At 43.3% G+C, this 13687-nt stretch overlaps 2 protein-coding genes across 3 annotated transcripts in view; one reads left to right on the top strand and one right to left on the bottom strand.

The window, feature by feature from the left end:
- Nucleotides 1–2172, bottom strand: part of CNPY1 (canopy FGF signaling regulator 1) — a 161345-nt gene extending 159173 nt beyond the window's left edge. Inside the window, exon 1 of the mRNA XM_068235878.1 lies at nucleotides 2089–2172. Within this exon, the coding sequence (XP_068091979.1) occupies nucleotides 2089–2133 (45 nt within the window). The 5' untranslated portion in view covers nucleotides 2134–2172. The remainder of the gene's footprint in view (nucleotides 1–2088) is intronic.
- Nucleotides 1–13687, top strand: part of RBM33 (RNA binding motif protein 33) — a 139131-nt gene that overhangs the window by 5920 nt on the left and 119524 nt on the right. For both annotated transcript variants that reach the window (XM_068235874.1, XM_068235876.1), the window contains exon 2: nucleotides 10998–11076. In XM_068235874.1, coding sequence (XP_068091975.1) covers nucleotides 10998–11076 — 79 coding nt within the window. The remainder of the gene's footprint in view (nucleotides 1–10997; nucleotides 11077–13687) is intronic.

Here is a 13687-nt window from a genome sequence, read left to right as displayed (position 1 = left end):
CTCTTCCATAAAGGCCAACTTTGTGCAGTGCACGACTAATAGTTGTCCTATGGACAGATTCCCCCACCTGAGCTGTAGATCTCTGCAGTCACCATGTGTATCTTGACTGCATTTCTGATCAGCGCTCTCCTTGTTCGGCCTGTGAGTTTAGGTGGACGGCCTTGTCTTGGTTGGTTTACAGTTGTGCCATACTCCTTCCATTTCTGAATGATCGCTTGAACAGTGCTCCGTGGGATGTTCAATGCTTTGGAAATCTTTTTGTAGCCTTAGGCCTCGTTCACATCATTTAGCGCAGATGGCTGTGCGATCAGAACGCAACGCGTCTAATCGCACGCCATCTGCGCTGCAGATCCTATTCATTACAATGAATGGGATCTGCGCTGCGATTCCCAAAAATGTGCGCAGCATGCGATAGCGCAATCGCACTGCTGCACAGCACATATGATGGGAACGGTAGAAGGGCTGTCTATGCCCTTCTATCGGTCTTGCGTGTCACATGCTATACGCGCTGCCAAAATGCGCACAGCAGCGCGTATAGTCTGAACGAGGCCTAAGCCTGCTTTAAATTTCTCAATAACTTTATCCCTGATCTGTCTGGTGTGTTCTTTGGGCTTCATGGTGTTGTTGCTCCCAATATTCTCTTAGACAACCTCTGAGGCCGTCACAGAGCGGCTGTATTTGAACTGACGTTAGATTACACACAGGTGCACTCTATTTAGTTATTAGCACTCATCAGGCAATGTCTATGAGCAACTGACTACACTCAGACCAAAGGGGGCTGAATAATTACGCACACCCCACTTTACAGTTATTTATTTGTAAAAAATGTTTGGAATCATGTATGATTTTCGTTCCACTTCTCACATGTACACCACTTTGTGTTGGTCTTTCACGTGGAATTTCAATAAAATTGATTCATGTTTGTGGCAGTAATATTAAAAAAATGTGGAAAACAATGCACAAAGACAAATGTGGCAAGACAGAGACCCAATGGGGCAAAAAAAAGACACAGGGGAAAACAGAAAAAGGGGGCATAGAGAGGGACAAAGGGGGCACAAAGACACAGAGGACACAGAGGGCGCACAAAGAGAGACGGGACAGAGAAGCACAGAGGGGGAACAAAGCTAATTTGAAGCAAATCGTGAATCGAATCAAAATCATGATTTGGGACAGAAATCTCTCAATTCAATTTTTTCCTAAAATCGTTCAGGCCTACTAGTGTACCATCTGTGGTACCCATTAAACCACTGACAAGTGAGAAAATACTCAATCATTTTGATAGTACCTTTTCACCTACTTTTTGAATTGAAAAGTTACTTTAAAGAGTAACTGTCAGGCTGCAGAAGCTAATTTAAACCTCTATTCTCCTGTGTTAAACAGTTTAGAAGGAAGCCAAAAAGCCATTAGTGAAGATAAAAATCTCAGTTACCTTTGATGTGTGCTTATCAGAAAAGCTGTTAGACCTAAGAGGACGCAAGCCGCATACTATACTGCAAAGCATTCTGGGGCCCTCCCCTCGGCTGCTAATGAGACGTTACAGCAGCTTGTAATCAGTCCAGCGCGTAGCACTGATAAATCTCTGGGCCGAGTACACTGCAGGAGTCAGCTATTGTTCCTAGCCACATGGCTCATTAATATTCACTGCACACTGTGTTATTCAGTACGAGCTTTTCTGTGATCAGGAAGCAGGCAGGACATGACGACACATTTGACAGAAAAACATGGAACCTGCCATGAGCTGTCAGGAGCATCAATCTCTGCATATACTATATAAAAATTCTGTGAAGTACAAACGTGGACAGTGAAATGCATATGTAATGTAAGTACAGCCAATCTTTAGCTACTGATATATGTGTTTATTTTCTCTGAGACCTTATACCTAACAGCTCCTCTTTAACAATGATCTCCTGGGCATCCTCCATATTAATCTCATTCCAGGTGTCCTTTTTAAGGTGGCCACACATCATACATTTATTTAAAGCAGAACTGTCGCGGAAATCTTAAAATTTAAAACACAAATATGAAGTACGTTTCTTCCTGAGTAAAATGAGCCATAAATTACTTCTCTCCTATGTTTCTGTCGCTTACAGTAAGTTGTAGAAATCTGACATTTTGGTCTGTCCATCTCTCCATAGGGGATTCTCCGTATGGCCTTTATTCTTTATAAAAACACTCTCTGAAAAAGATTTATACAAAGATGCTGGCCAGCCTCCCTGCTCGCTGTACACTTTTTAGGCAGTTGGACAGAACAACTGCCCTTCACTAAGTACATTTTGAAAATAAAGAAATCCATGTGAACCTCCCATGAGGAGATGGGCTTGTCCAAAACCTGTTGGTTCTGTCAGATTTCTACTACCTACTGTAAGAGCCTGTTAGCACTTGTGCAAATCTGCTTGCGTTTTTTGCATGCAGATTCGCATAACCAATACAAGTGGATGGGCCTGTTTCCACTTGTCAGAAATCCTGTCTGGTTTTGTGTGCTGGAAAAAAACTGCACGGCAGAGCCATCAGAATTCGCACACCGCCTTGTGGTTTGCGATTCGCATACAATGTATTTAATAGGAAATTCGCATGCGTTTTCGTATGCAAATTTTACCATGATTTTTACCGCGAATTCGCGGGTGTTTTCGCATAAAATCAATGTAAAAGCACACAGGCACTGACCTGGTTAAACTTGCATACTTACTAACATATGCGAAAACGCCCATGAATTCACTATAAAATTTGCGGTAAAATTTGCATCCGCGCGTGAATTCGTATATTTGCGTTTGCCGCGACTGATTCGCACTGTACAAGTGGAAACGGGCCCTGAGTGACAGCAACATACGAGAAAATATGGCTCATTTTACTCTGGAAGAAACATACTTCTTAATTGTATATGTTTACATATATTTTAAATTTTTAAGATTTTTGCGACAGAGGTCCTTTTAAATAAGTTCAATTCAAGAATAGCAATCAATTTTCTGCCTGATTGTAACATTTCAAAAATGTGACTAATGTACCGCACACACAGTCAATTTTTCTTAAGCAATGGTAAAAATGATTGGAAACGCTGTGAAAATTGCTCGGGTATATATATATCAATAGAGGGCTGGTGCACACCACAAGAGCTTTTTAAAGGGATACTTAAAGAGAATCTGTATTGTTAAAATCGCACAAAAGTAAACATACCAGTGTGTTAGGGGACATCTCCTATTACCCTCTGTCACAATTTTGCCGCTCCCCGCCGCATTAAAAGTGGTTAAAAACAGTTTTAAAAATTTTGTTTATAAACAAACAAAATGGCCACCAAAACAGGAAGTAGGTTGATGTACAGTATGTCCACACATAGAAAATACATTCATACACAAGCAGGCTGTATACAGCCTTCCTTTTGAATCTCAAGAGATCATTTGTGTGTTTCTTTCCCCCTGCAGTTCTCATGCACTGAAGTGTCAGGCTGTTTCTTCCTGCAGAGTGCAGACAGCTCTGCCTGTATGTAATTCCTTAGTATGTGAAAGCCCAGCCAGCTCAGAGGAGGATTTATCCAGCTTGTAAAAGATAATAGAGCAGAGAGAAGCTGCACTAATCTAAATAACATACAGCAGTGTGCAGAGAGGGGAGATACATCACAGAACCACAACACTGAAGAACTTGGCAGCCTTCCAGACACAGGCTGACAAGTCTGACAAGAGAGAGATAAGTTGATTTATTACAGAGATGGTGATAGTAGAACATGCTGCAGTATGCCAGAACACATTAGAATAGCTTTTGGAACTTGTAGGATGATAAAAAACAGGATGCAATTTTTGTTACGGAGTCTCTTTAAGTCAAAAATAAAAAATAATTTTTACTCACCTGGGGCATCCCTCAGCCCCCTGAAGCTGTATGGTGCCCTCGCAGCCTCGCTCCGATCCTCCTGTCCCCGCCGGCGGCTACTTCCGGGTTCGGCGACAGCCGCCGACAGGCTGGGAACGCGAGTGATTCTCCGCGATCCCAGCCACTATATCACCCTCTATGCAGCAAAAGCGTATATGTTATACGCTATAGCAACATAGAGGGTGATAAAGTGGCTGGGAACGCGGAGAATCACTCGCGTTCCCAGCCTGTCACCGGCTGTCGCCGAACCCGGAAGTGGCCGCCGGCGGGGACAGGTGGATCGGAGTGAGGCTGCGAGGGCACCATACAGTTTCAGGGGGCTGAGGGATGCCCCAGGTGAGTAAAATCATTTTTTATTTAAGCGCTAGAGATTTTAAAAGCTCTTGCTAATGTAATGCTATGGAAGATTTTTACAAAATCACATCGCTTGAGTATGCTCACACACCTAGGATAACATTAGCAGGAGGTTTTAAAATCACAAAGCGCTCAGAAAAGCTCTTCTGGTGTGCACCAGCCCTCATTGAGAATCTACCACACACCATTACGTTTTCATAAGAATGGATCAGTGAAATCCACCTTTCCCAATCAACTTTACTGAATAAAAACGGGAAATCTGATTTGGATTTCTTATTGGAATAAAAATGGCTTCAAATTTTTTTTTTTTTTTATCAAATTGCTGTAAAATCAGATCACTTTATTGTATTGTGTGTGTGTGTGTGTGGCCACCTTAAAGTGAATCAGAGACAAAGCACCCTCATGTATTTTACCAAATATGTCAGTGGGAACATTAGAGAAAACACCTACCATGCTCTTTCATTCTTTACTGCTTAGGGCTCTTTCACACTAGAGGCCTTTTTCGGCGTTTAACCGCTACGGCCATAGTTAGCGTTTTCCATGGTAAAATGAAAGTCCGTAGACCTTCATTTTACCTTTCACACTTTACGCCACATTTTTGAGCGTTGCATTTTGAAGCTCTCCGACGCTTTTTCAGGGCCGACCGCGGCGTTTCTCATTTCAATTGATTATCATGTATTGGCGTTAAAACGCCTTTAAAAAGCACCAAAACGCTGACAGCAAAAGGCAGCGTTTTAGCCTTTTCTACCACTGCCTCTAGTGTGAAAGAGCCCTAAGCCTGCTTCTTATCAGCACTGATAAAATCCCTGACTGAGCATTCATCGAGTCATTATAGCAGAGCCAGAAGGGGGCAGGCTTGGGCTTGAAAAGACATCAGAGAAGGCAGACTCCGCTATGATTCCTGAGCAAAGCCAGACTGAATGCTCATTCGGGGATTTTATCAGGGCTGATAACAAGCAGGCTGAACAGTGAAGGATGAAACAGAGCAGTGTGGGTGTTTCCTCTAATGTTCTCACTGATATATAAGGTAAAATACATGAAGGTGCTTCGTCTCCGGTTCATTAAGTGGGATGAAACTCTGTCTGAAAAAATAAAAATCATTTGACAAAATACTTATTTAGCTTTACCTATCCTGGTGTTTTTAGTGACTGTTCACTGTCATATTTAGGAGAAATGTGATCTGAAAAAAGAAAACAATATTTCTACGAGTTTACATCTTTACTGTTTTCTATGATGCCAAAAGGAACTTAATTTCTGCCCTTTTTTCTTTTTTTAAATTTTTTACCCCAACCAAACTTAGGGCCGGGTTCACATTCGGCGCTTCCCCGCGATTGCATTAGGGTCCATTATCGCGATTCAAAATCTCACAATTCAGCACGATTTGTGCCTGTGATTCCTGTTCAGTAAAATGAGACTCGCAGCACAATCGCCCCAAAGACGCTGCATGCACCGCGTTTGTGATGGATTGAAATCGCAAACGCTGCACTGTGAATGTAGGCATAGGGATACATTAGTACAGCCTTTCTCAACCTTTTTACCCTGGAGGAACCCTGCAAATAACTGTTGGGTCTCGAGGAACCCCTGCAAACAATGTTTTAATCTCGAGGAACCCCTGCATTTATTTTTCTGGAGGCATGGTCTTTAAAAGTAGGTGAGTCTGTAAATTTCATTAACTCCTATTACACTGCCACTCATTCTACTGTGCTCATGATTATTCTGATCCCCAATTTAGTGCTTCTTTTTCCAGTACCCCCTATTATAATGTGCTCTATTATACTTCCCCCACGATGGCAGAAAATGCCAGGGAACCCCTGCAGAGTCCTCAAGGAACCCTGGGGTTCCAGGGAACCCTGGTTGAGAAAGCCTACATTAGTAGCACCACTTTGCTGATTGCTGGCGATTAGCAAAGCGCTGAAAAAGCACCAAGTGTGAGCCAGCCCTCATATTTGTGTTTTCCTCCCTGCTGCCACAGTGCCACAGCTGACATTCCCTACCACTGCAAACATCTGGACAACAGGCTTACATCACTGTGTATCCAATATGTAGAAAAAGAAGCAGAACCTCCGGGCACCTTCCGTCCAATCTCTTTATTGCAGTGCTTAGGTACAGACGGAAGGTGCCCGGAGGTTCTGCTTCTTTTTCTACATATTGGATGTTATTGATGGCTTTCTTCACACAGTCCGATGTGCACACGTCCCAGCAGTGGATGCAGGAAGCGTCGGTGATTTGGTGAGAACGTTCTTTGCCCATGCACTCACACTACTCCATAGCATTGTAGGGAGTGCCACTCATATCTGTTTCTCTGTGTTTAAAAATTACATCACTGTGTACACTATTAAAAGGGGAGGGGGAATTAATAACCTTCTGGTCTAATGCTAGGTACACACCATACAATTTTCTGGCAGATTTACCTGTCAGATCGATTATTTCCAACATGTCCGATCTGATTTTTGATCGATTTTTTTCTGATCGATTTTTCCGATCAAATTCCATGGAAGTGAATGAAAATCGATCGGAAAAACGATCGGAGAATCGAAAAATCGATGGTAATTCAGATTGGACATGTTGGAAATGATCTGGCAGGTAAATCTGCCAGAAAATTGTATGGTGTGTACCCAGCATAAGTGTCCTTATCTGTAGGAAGCTTTCTGTTATTGACATGCTTAGATAAGCGTGATACTGTAGCTAAAGGTGGCCATACACTGATAGATGTGCAGTAGATTTGACCATCTGATAGATTCCTGTCAGATGCCTTTCAGGTCGAATCTGACAGGAATGTATCTGTGTGCCACACAGTTGGACCAGATTTCCAATAGACTTCAGAATTCAATCTATTAAAAATCGATCAAAATGCAGTGTTGCACCATTCGATCCAGTGCAACACTGGGCCATCGATCTGCTGCCAGCAGCCAATCGACCCAGATTTTTCGTCTGGACCGATCGAGCAAACCGATCGATCATGCTTTCTGCTGCACCGATTTCTAGCCGATTAAATCAGAATGGTCGAATCGGCCGTAGATCAATGGCTAAAATCAACCAAGTTGCCACAAGTTGCGGATCCGGAATGTATCAGTTCCGGCTACAATAAAGTAGCCAGAACTAGATACGTTGCAGTGCCAGAAAGGCACCGCAAGCATGGGGGATACCGGCGTGTAGTCCGGGCCCCCCAAGTGGCATAGGACCGGTGCTGGAAGCATCCGGTCCTATTGCCAGTGTGATGAGAAACATCCATTTCACATTGCACAGCATGGCCGCATGTTCGGGTCAGGATCCGGCCCGGGTGCGTGGGCCGGATGATCCGGACCCGAAAAATAGCGCATGTTGGAAAAGAGTCCGGATCCAATCCAGCTCCGTTCTGTGCGGAACAGACGCATGTGAACGTCCGCATAGACTTTGCATTGCTATGCGGAACGTACGTTCCGTTTGTACAGTATACGGTCCGGATCCGATCAGGCGATTCCGGACAGCGAACGCTAATGTGTACCAGGCCTTAGAGGAGGGAAGAAAAAACCTTCCCACAATCCTGCAGGCACCAGGTGTGTGTAAAACAAAAAAAAAAAAAAAAAAAAATATGGGAGAAATATAGGGACCTATTTTAGAAAAATGGGTGTTTGCATATATATTTGGAACACTTTTTTTTTTTTTTTAAGCAATGTTTGATTTTTGGATGTCACAACCCCCTTTAATACTAGCCGTCTCAGTTAGTGCCTACATGTGGCCAAGATGAAAGTTGTATAACACTTGCACACCAGGTTGAGTATCAAAATATCAGGATAGGATGAAAATAATAGTGTGCCATTGGATTTCAGACTGGCTTCATGGAAAGCAATACTGCTCTGTTTGTGACTGAAGGCACGTTTTAAGTTATGGAAAATCAGTTTACCGGGTTTTTTTTTCTTCTACGTATTTAAATGTTCTCCTTCATGTCCCCAGCATGTAGCTTCATATAAACATCTTGAAAGCATCTGACAGCCAATCAATAGGAAAAAATACATCTATGATGAATTATAATTGTCTGGTGGAAATAGCAGAATGACTAATCATTATGTATGTGCTTGTACACAATCTGATGCTATCATTATGACTCTTTGCTATTGATTATGTAGATGAACTCTGTTGATTGACTGAATCAAGCAAATACCTGCATTTGTCTAGTCCTCGGGGTCCTGATTTGTTCTGCCTTCCTTTCATGACTCTTTCACTCCTATTGACTCCAGCGTTATCTTTGATTTCAGGGGAATAGGTGGTCTGGGAACAGGAAGTTCCCAGCGTCACAGATGAAGGTCATGGGATTTGGGAATAAAGATCTGCATGAAACATTTTCGACTGTTGTTAGGGCAAATTACGAATAAAGGTTTAACGCGATTGACTGTTGTTTCTTAAACCGGGTCGTCACTCAGCAGTATGCATATCTATGGAAAAAAATATCTCGCCTATCCAGCACTGTCAGCTTGAATATTACTTTATCTTGTGCATTCAGGTGCTTATTCAGGAGGGAGGGAGCTGCTTTATAGTCCATGTGCATAAATCTACCATCTGAATTTATTTATGTATTGAGAGGGGGGAACGGGCACTAATAATAAGCATACCAAATACCATAATTGTGCCCAAAGTGTCTATCATCTTCCTGCGTTGTGTTAAAGAAAACCTGAGCCGGCAGTAAACTATTTAAAGTAGTCATCAAGCGATTGCTGCTACCCCCATTCTACTTACCTGGGGCTTCCTCCAGCCCGTTGCAGCTGACATATCCCATGCCACTACTCTGCTCTCAGTCGCTGGCCCGGGGTCCCAGCTGGTGGAGAGGGTGACTATGAGGATTTGATTTTGAGCCCCTCTGAGGGACAGTTAGTGACAAGACAATATACTCTGTACAGCACTGCGGAAGCTGTAGGTGCTATATACAGTGGTTTGCAAAAGTATTCGCCCCCCCTTGAAGTTTTCCACATTGTCACATTGCTGCAACAAACATGAATCAATTTTATTGAAATTCCACGTGAAAGACCAATACAAAGTGGTGTACACGTGAGAAGTGGACCAATACAAAGTGGTGTACACGTGAGAAGTGGAACGAAAATCATACATGATTCCAAAAATAACTACAAAGTGGGTGTGCATAATTATTTACCCCCCTGAGTCAATACTTTGTAGAACCACCTTTTGCTGCAATTACAGCTGCCAGTCTTTTAGGGTATGTCTCCACCAGCTTTGCACATCTAGAGACTGAAATCCTTGCCCATTCTTCTTTGCAAAACAGTTCCAGCTCAGTCAGATTAGATGGACAGTGTTTGTGAACAGCAGTTTTCAGATCTTGCCACAGATTCTCGATTGGATTTAGATCTGGACTTCGGCTGGGCCATTCTAACACATGGATATGTTTTGTTTTAAACCATTCCATTGTTGCCCTGGCTTTATGTTGAGGGTCATTGTCCTGCTGGAAGGTGAACCTCCGCCCCAGTCTCAAGTCTTTTGCTGACTCCAAGAAGTTTTCTTCCAAGATTGCCCTGTATTTGGCTCCATCCATTTTCCCATCAACTCTGACCAGCTTCCCTGTCCCTGCTGAAGAGAAGCACCCCCAGAGCATGATGCTGCCACCGCCATATTTGACAGTGGGGATGGTGTGTTCAGAGTGATGTGCAGTGTTAGTTTTCCACCACACACAGCGTTTTGGCCAAAAAGTTCTGTTTTGGTCTCATCTGACCAGAGCACCTTCTTCCAAATGTTTGCTGTGTCCCCCACATGGCTTGTGGCAAACTGCAAACGGGTCTTCTTATGCTTTTCTGTTAACAATGGCTTTCTTCTTGCCACTCTTCCATAAAGGCCAACTTTGTGCAGTGCACGACTAATAGTTGTCCTATGGACAGATTCCTCCACCTGAGCTGTAGATCTCTGCAGCTCGTCCAGAGTCACCATCGGCCTCTTGACTGCATTTTATGGTCAGCGCTCCTCTTGTTCGGCCTGTAAGTTTAGGTGGATGGCCTTGTCTTGGTAGGTTTACAGTTGTGCCATACTCCCTTCCATTTCTGAATGATCGATTGAACAGTGCTCCGTGGGATGTTCAAGGCTTTGGAAATCTTTTTGTAGCCTAAGCCTGCTTTAAATTTCTCAATAACTTTATCCCTGACCTGTCTGGTGTGTTCTTTGGACTTCATGGTGTTGCTCCCAATATTCTCTTAGACAACCTCTGAGGCAGTCACAGAGCAGCTGTATTTGTACTGACATTAGATTACACACAGGCGCACACTGTTTGGTTATTAGCACTCTTCAGGCAATGTCTATGGGCAACTGACTGCACTCAGACCAAAGGGGGCTGAATAATTACGCACACCCCACTTTGCAGTTATTTATTTGTAAAAAAATGTTTGGAATCGTGTATGATTCTCGTTCCACTTCTCACGTGTACACCACTTTGTATTGGTCTTTCATGTGGAATTCCAATAAAATTGATTCTTGTTTGTGGCAGTGATATGACAAAATGTGGAAAACTTCAAGGGGGCCGAATACTTTTGCAAACCACTGTAAATACTCGATAATAATAATTTACCAAGACCAGAGAACATCTGTTATCCTCTGCAGTGCTTGTTGGTTGTTTAAGGTTTGAGGTTTACATACATATTTCAGAATCCAGGTCTTATTTTTCCATAGTTGTTACATGGTTGTAATATAAAGCTAATAGCAGATTTGTACCACACAATGCTGACTCCTTTGAAGGGCTTTCTGGCAGTAAATGGTAAAGGCTTTGCATTACATGTTTAATATTCGAGCTAACAAGATTTTCCTCTTTGCAGATGATGACTTTGATCAATATGATAAGCCTGGCACAGAAAGGTCTCGAAGAAGAAGAACTACAGATGATGACTTGGATAGGTAGCTACGTTTTTCTCTGTTCTAATGCTGTATGGTGATTTATATTCTATTTGTCGCAGCATTCTGAATGCCAGTCTGTGTAAATTCACATCTAATGAAGATGTCGCATGTGTCATAGTGCTAAGGAGATGCAGGCTTTGCCTAGAGACAATAATATTGTAGAGGAAGATTAAAAGAAAACGTATTACTGAGTTCCCTTATTTTGTTACAGGAAAACACGAGATGTAAAATTAGAATGTAGCTCCTTTTGAATATTTGTTTATCAATCGCAAACATCTCTTCCTAGTTTGGTTAGTACACTGTAATTGGAACCTGTCTGGTCACAGTAATTTGCTTAACTCCTGGCGCACAAAGTCCTTTGTGGTTCTTTCCGGTTTGCTGACGAATCCTGAAGGCGCGTAAACAGGGAGAAAAAATTTACAACAACTTTAAGGAATACTTTAGGGTGGTCGGGGGAAAATTAGTTTAACTTACCCGGGGCTTCTAATGGTCCCCCACAGACATCCTGTGCCCGCGCAGCCAGTCACCGATGCTCCGGCCCCGCCTCCTGTTCGCTTCTGGAATTTCAGACTTTAAAGTCTGAAAACCACTGTGTGACGGTCGGGTTCACCAGCAGAACCACGCAAACTGCGCATTCATACAAAAATGTGCACAAAATATAATAATTTCCTTTTTTTGTATAGCGCTTTTCTCCTGTCGGACTCAAAGCACTTATGAGGCAGCCACTAGAGCGCACCCAGTAGGCAGTAGCAGTGTTAGGGAGTCTCGCCCAAAGAACTCCTTACTGAATAGGTGCTGGCTTACTGAACAGGCAGAGCCGAGATTCGAACCCAGGTCTCCTGTGTCAGAGGCAGAGCCCTTAACCATTACACTATCCAGCCACTGCACAGAATGGTCCCGTCCCACGGAAGTGTGACCAAGGACACGAGCAGCCAGGGGCGCGCATTGGTCCATGACTACCCGGGTGGACAGATGAGGAAAGCAGCAGTCCATGAGGATGGCGAGGAAGCCTACAGCCTATAGAGGGCTGGAGGAAGCCCCAGATGAGTATAAATGCTATGGGTCATTACATCTCAGGACATCCAAGGTGAAATAAACTCATGAGAGATACAATTGTATCTTTTCTCCTTCTCCTAAAAATGACTTGCATATCCTGCAAATTTATTTTATATTTAAATTAAGTTTTAAGTTTTTTTTTTTTCTTAATGTCTCATTGTCTCTGCTCAATGACACATTCATTTAAGTATGCCAGAGCTAAAATCTATGAACTATTGATTGTTTTTATCTTTTTCCTGCTCTCAGAAGCCATTTACTGCCAGGAAACAGTTTTTTGGTTGTAATTCCTTATCAGTGAGGGTTACACTATAGTCTGACCCAGACAGAAGCAGTCACTTACATACCTGCTGATGATTAACTCTTTCAGGCAGAGAAATAAAAAAGGAACACAACATAGTAATTTATGTGCTTGGCACTGTAGATACATACGTCTATCTTATCATGTCGCGTCACCTTGGTTGCCTTTTAAGGGAGTGATAAACAATCCACAATGGTTCTCATTTCTCTGCATTTTGAGCTATGAACGATTTGTGCACGAAGTCTATGCCACTTTCCCATACATCCTGCATCATTTAACAATCCTATTAGTTAACAATGGTTTAGCATTTTGGTTGCAGTCTTCAGCTGATCATTCGCATTGCTTAACATATGCTGAATTTGCTCGAGGAATAGTCGTTAATTGGTTGTTTTGCTCAATTTTATCTTTTGCCGCGTACGTAGGTAGCTTTAGCATATGCTGGAGAAGAGGGCCTCAGTGTTTACTAGCTTGGTTAAAAGTCCTCATGCACTTTCTAGCAGGGCCAGTCCCTTCAGGTGAATCTCTCTGTGATTTATGCAAGACAGCCAGTAAACTCAGTTAGGGCCCTTTTCCACCGGTGGCTGAACTGCACGCTCTGTGAGCAGTTACCAGGAAGCTGTGAACAATTACCAGGCAGCAGCAAGCAGTTATGAGAGTTCAGCAGTCTCTTCACTGCCTGTCAACTGCTCATGGAAAAGGGCCCTAATTTATGCAAGACAGCCAGTTAAAGAGGTCGGTTTGAAGAATGTGATCTGCATACAAAGGCTGGATCTGCCTATACAGCCCAGCCTCTGTTGGTCTCCCAAACCCCCCTAAGGTCCCCCTGCACTCTGCAATCCCTCATAAATCACAGCCTAGCTGTCGGCACACAGCGTGTCGTGTTTTTCTCTATAGTGTCAGTCTGCTGCTCTCCCCACCTCCTGCAGAACTCTGGTCCCCGCCTGCCTCCCTTCCCTTCCCGTTGATTAGAGGGAAGGGAGGGGGTCAGGGACTGGAGCTCTGCGGAGGCGGGGGGTGGGGGGGGGGGGTTTGCAGCCGGGACTGACACTACAGATGTAAACACAGCCAGCACAGTGCGGCTGTGATTTATGTCTGATTGCAGAGTGCAGGGGGACCTTAGGGGGGAGACCAACAGAGGCTGGGCTGTATAGGCAGATCCAGCCTCAGTATGCATATAACATTCTTCAAACCCACCTCGGGTTCTCTTTAAAGTGGACCCAAATTAAAAATACAAGATTTCAGAAATCTATTTTCTAA

Source organism: Hyperolius riggenbachi, chromosome 5 (genome assembly GCF_040937935.1).
Source record: "Hyperolius riggenbachi isolate aHypRig1 chromosome 5, aHypRig1.pri, whole genome shotgun sequence".
In the NCBI taxonomy this organism is placed as follows: Eukaryota; Metazoa; Chordata; class Amphibia; order Anura; family Hyperoliidae; genus Hyperolius; species Hyperolius riggenbachi.
Note: the sequence above shows the minus strand (reverse complement) of the source record. Positions and strands in the feature narration are given on the sequence as shown.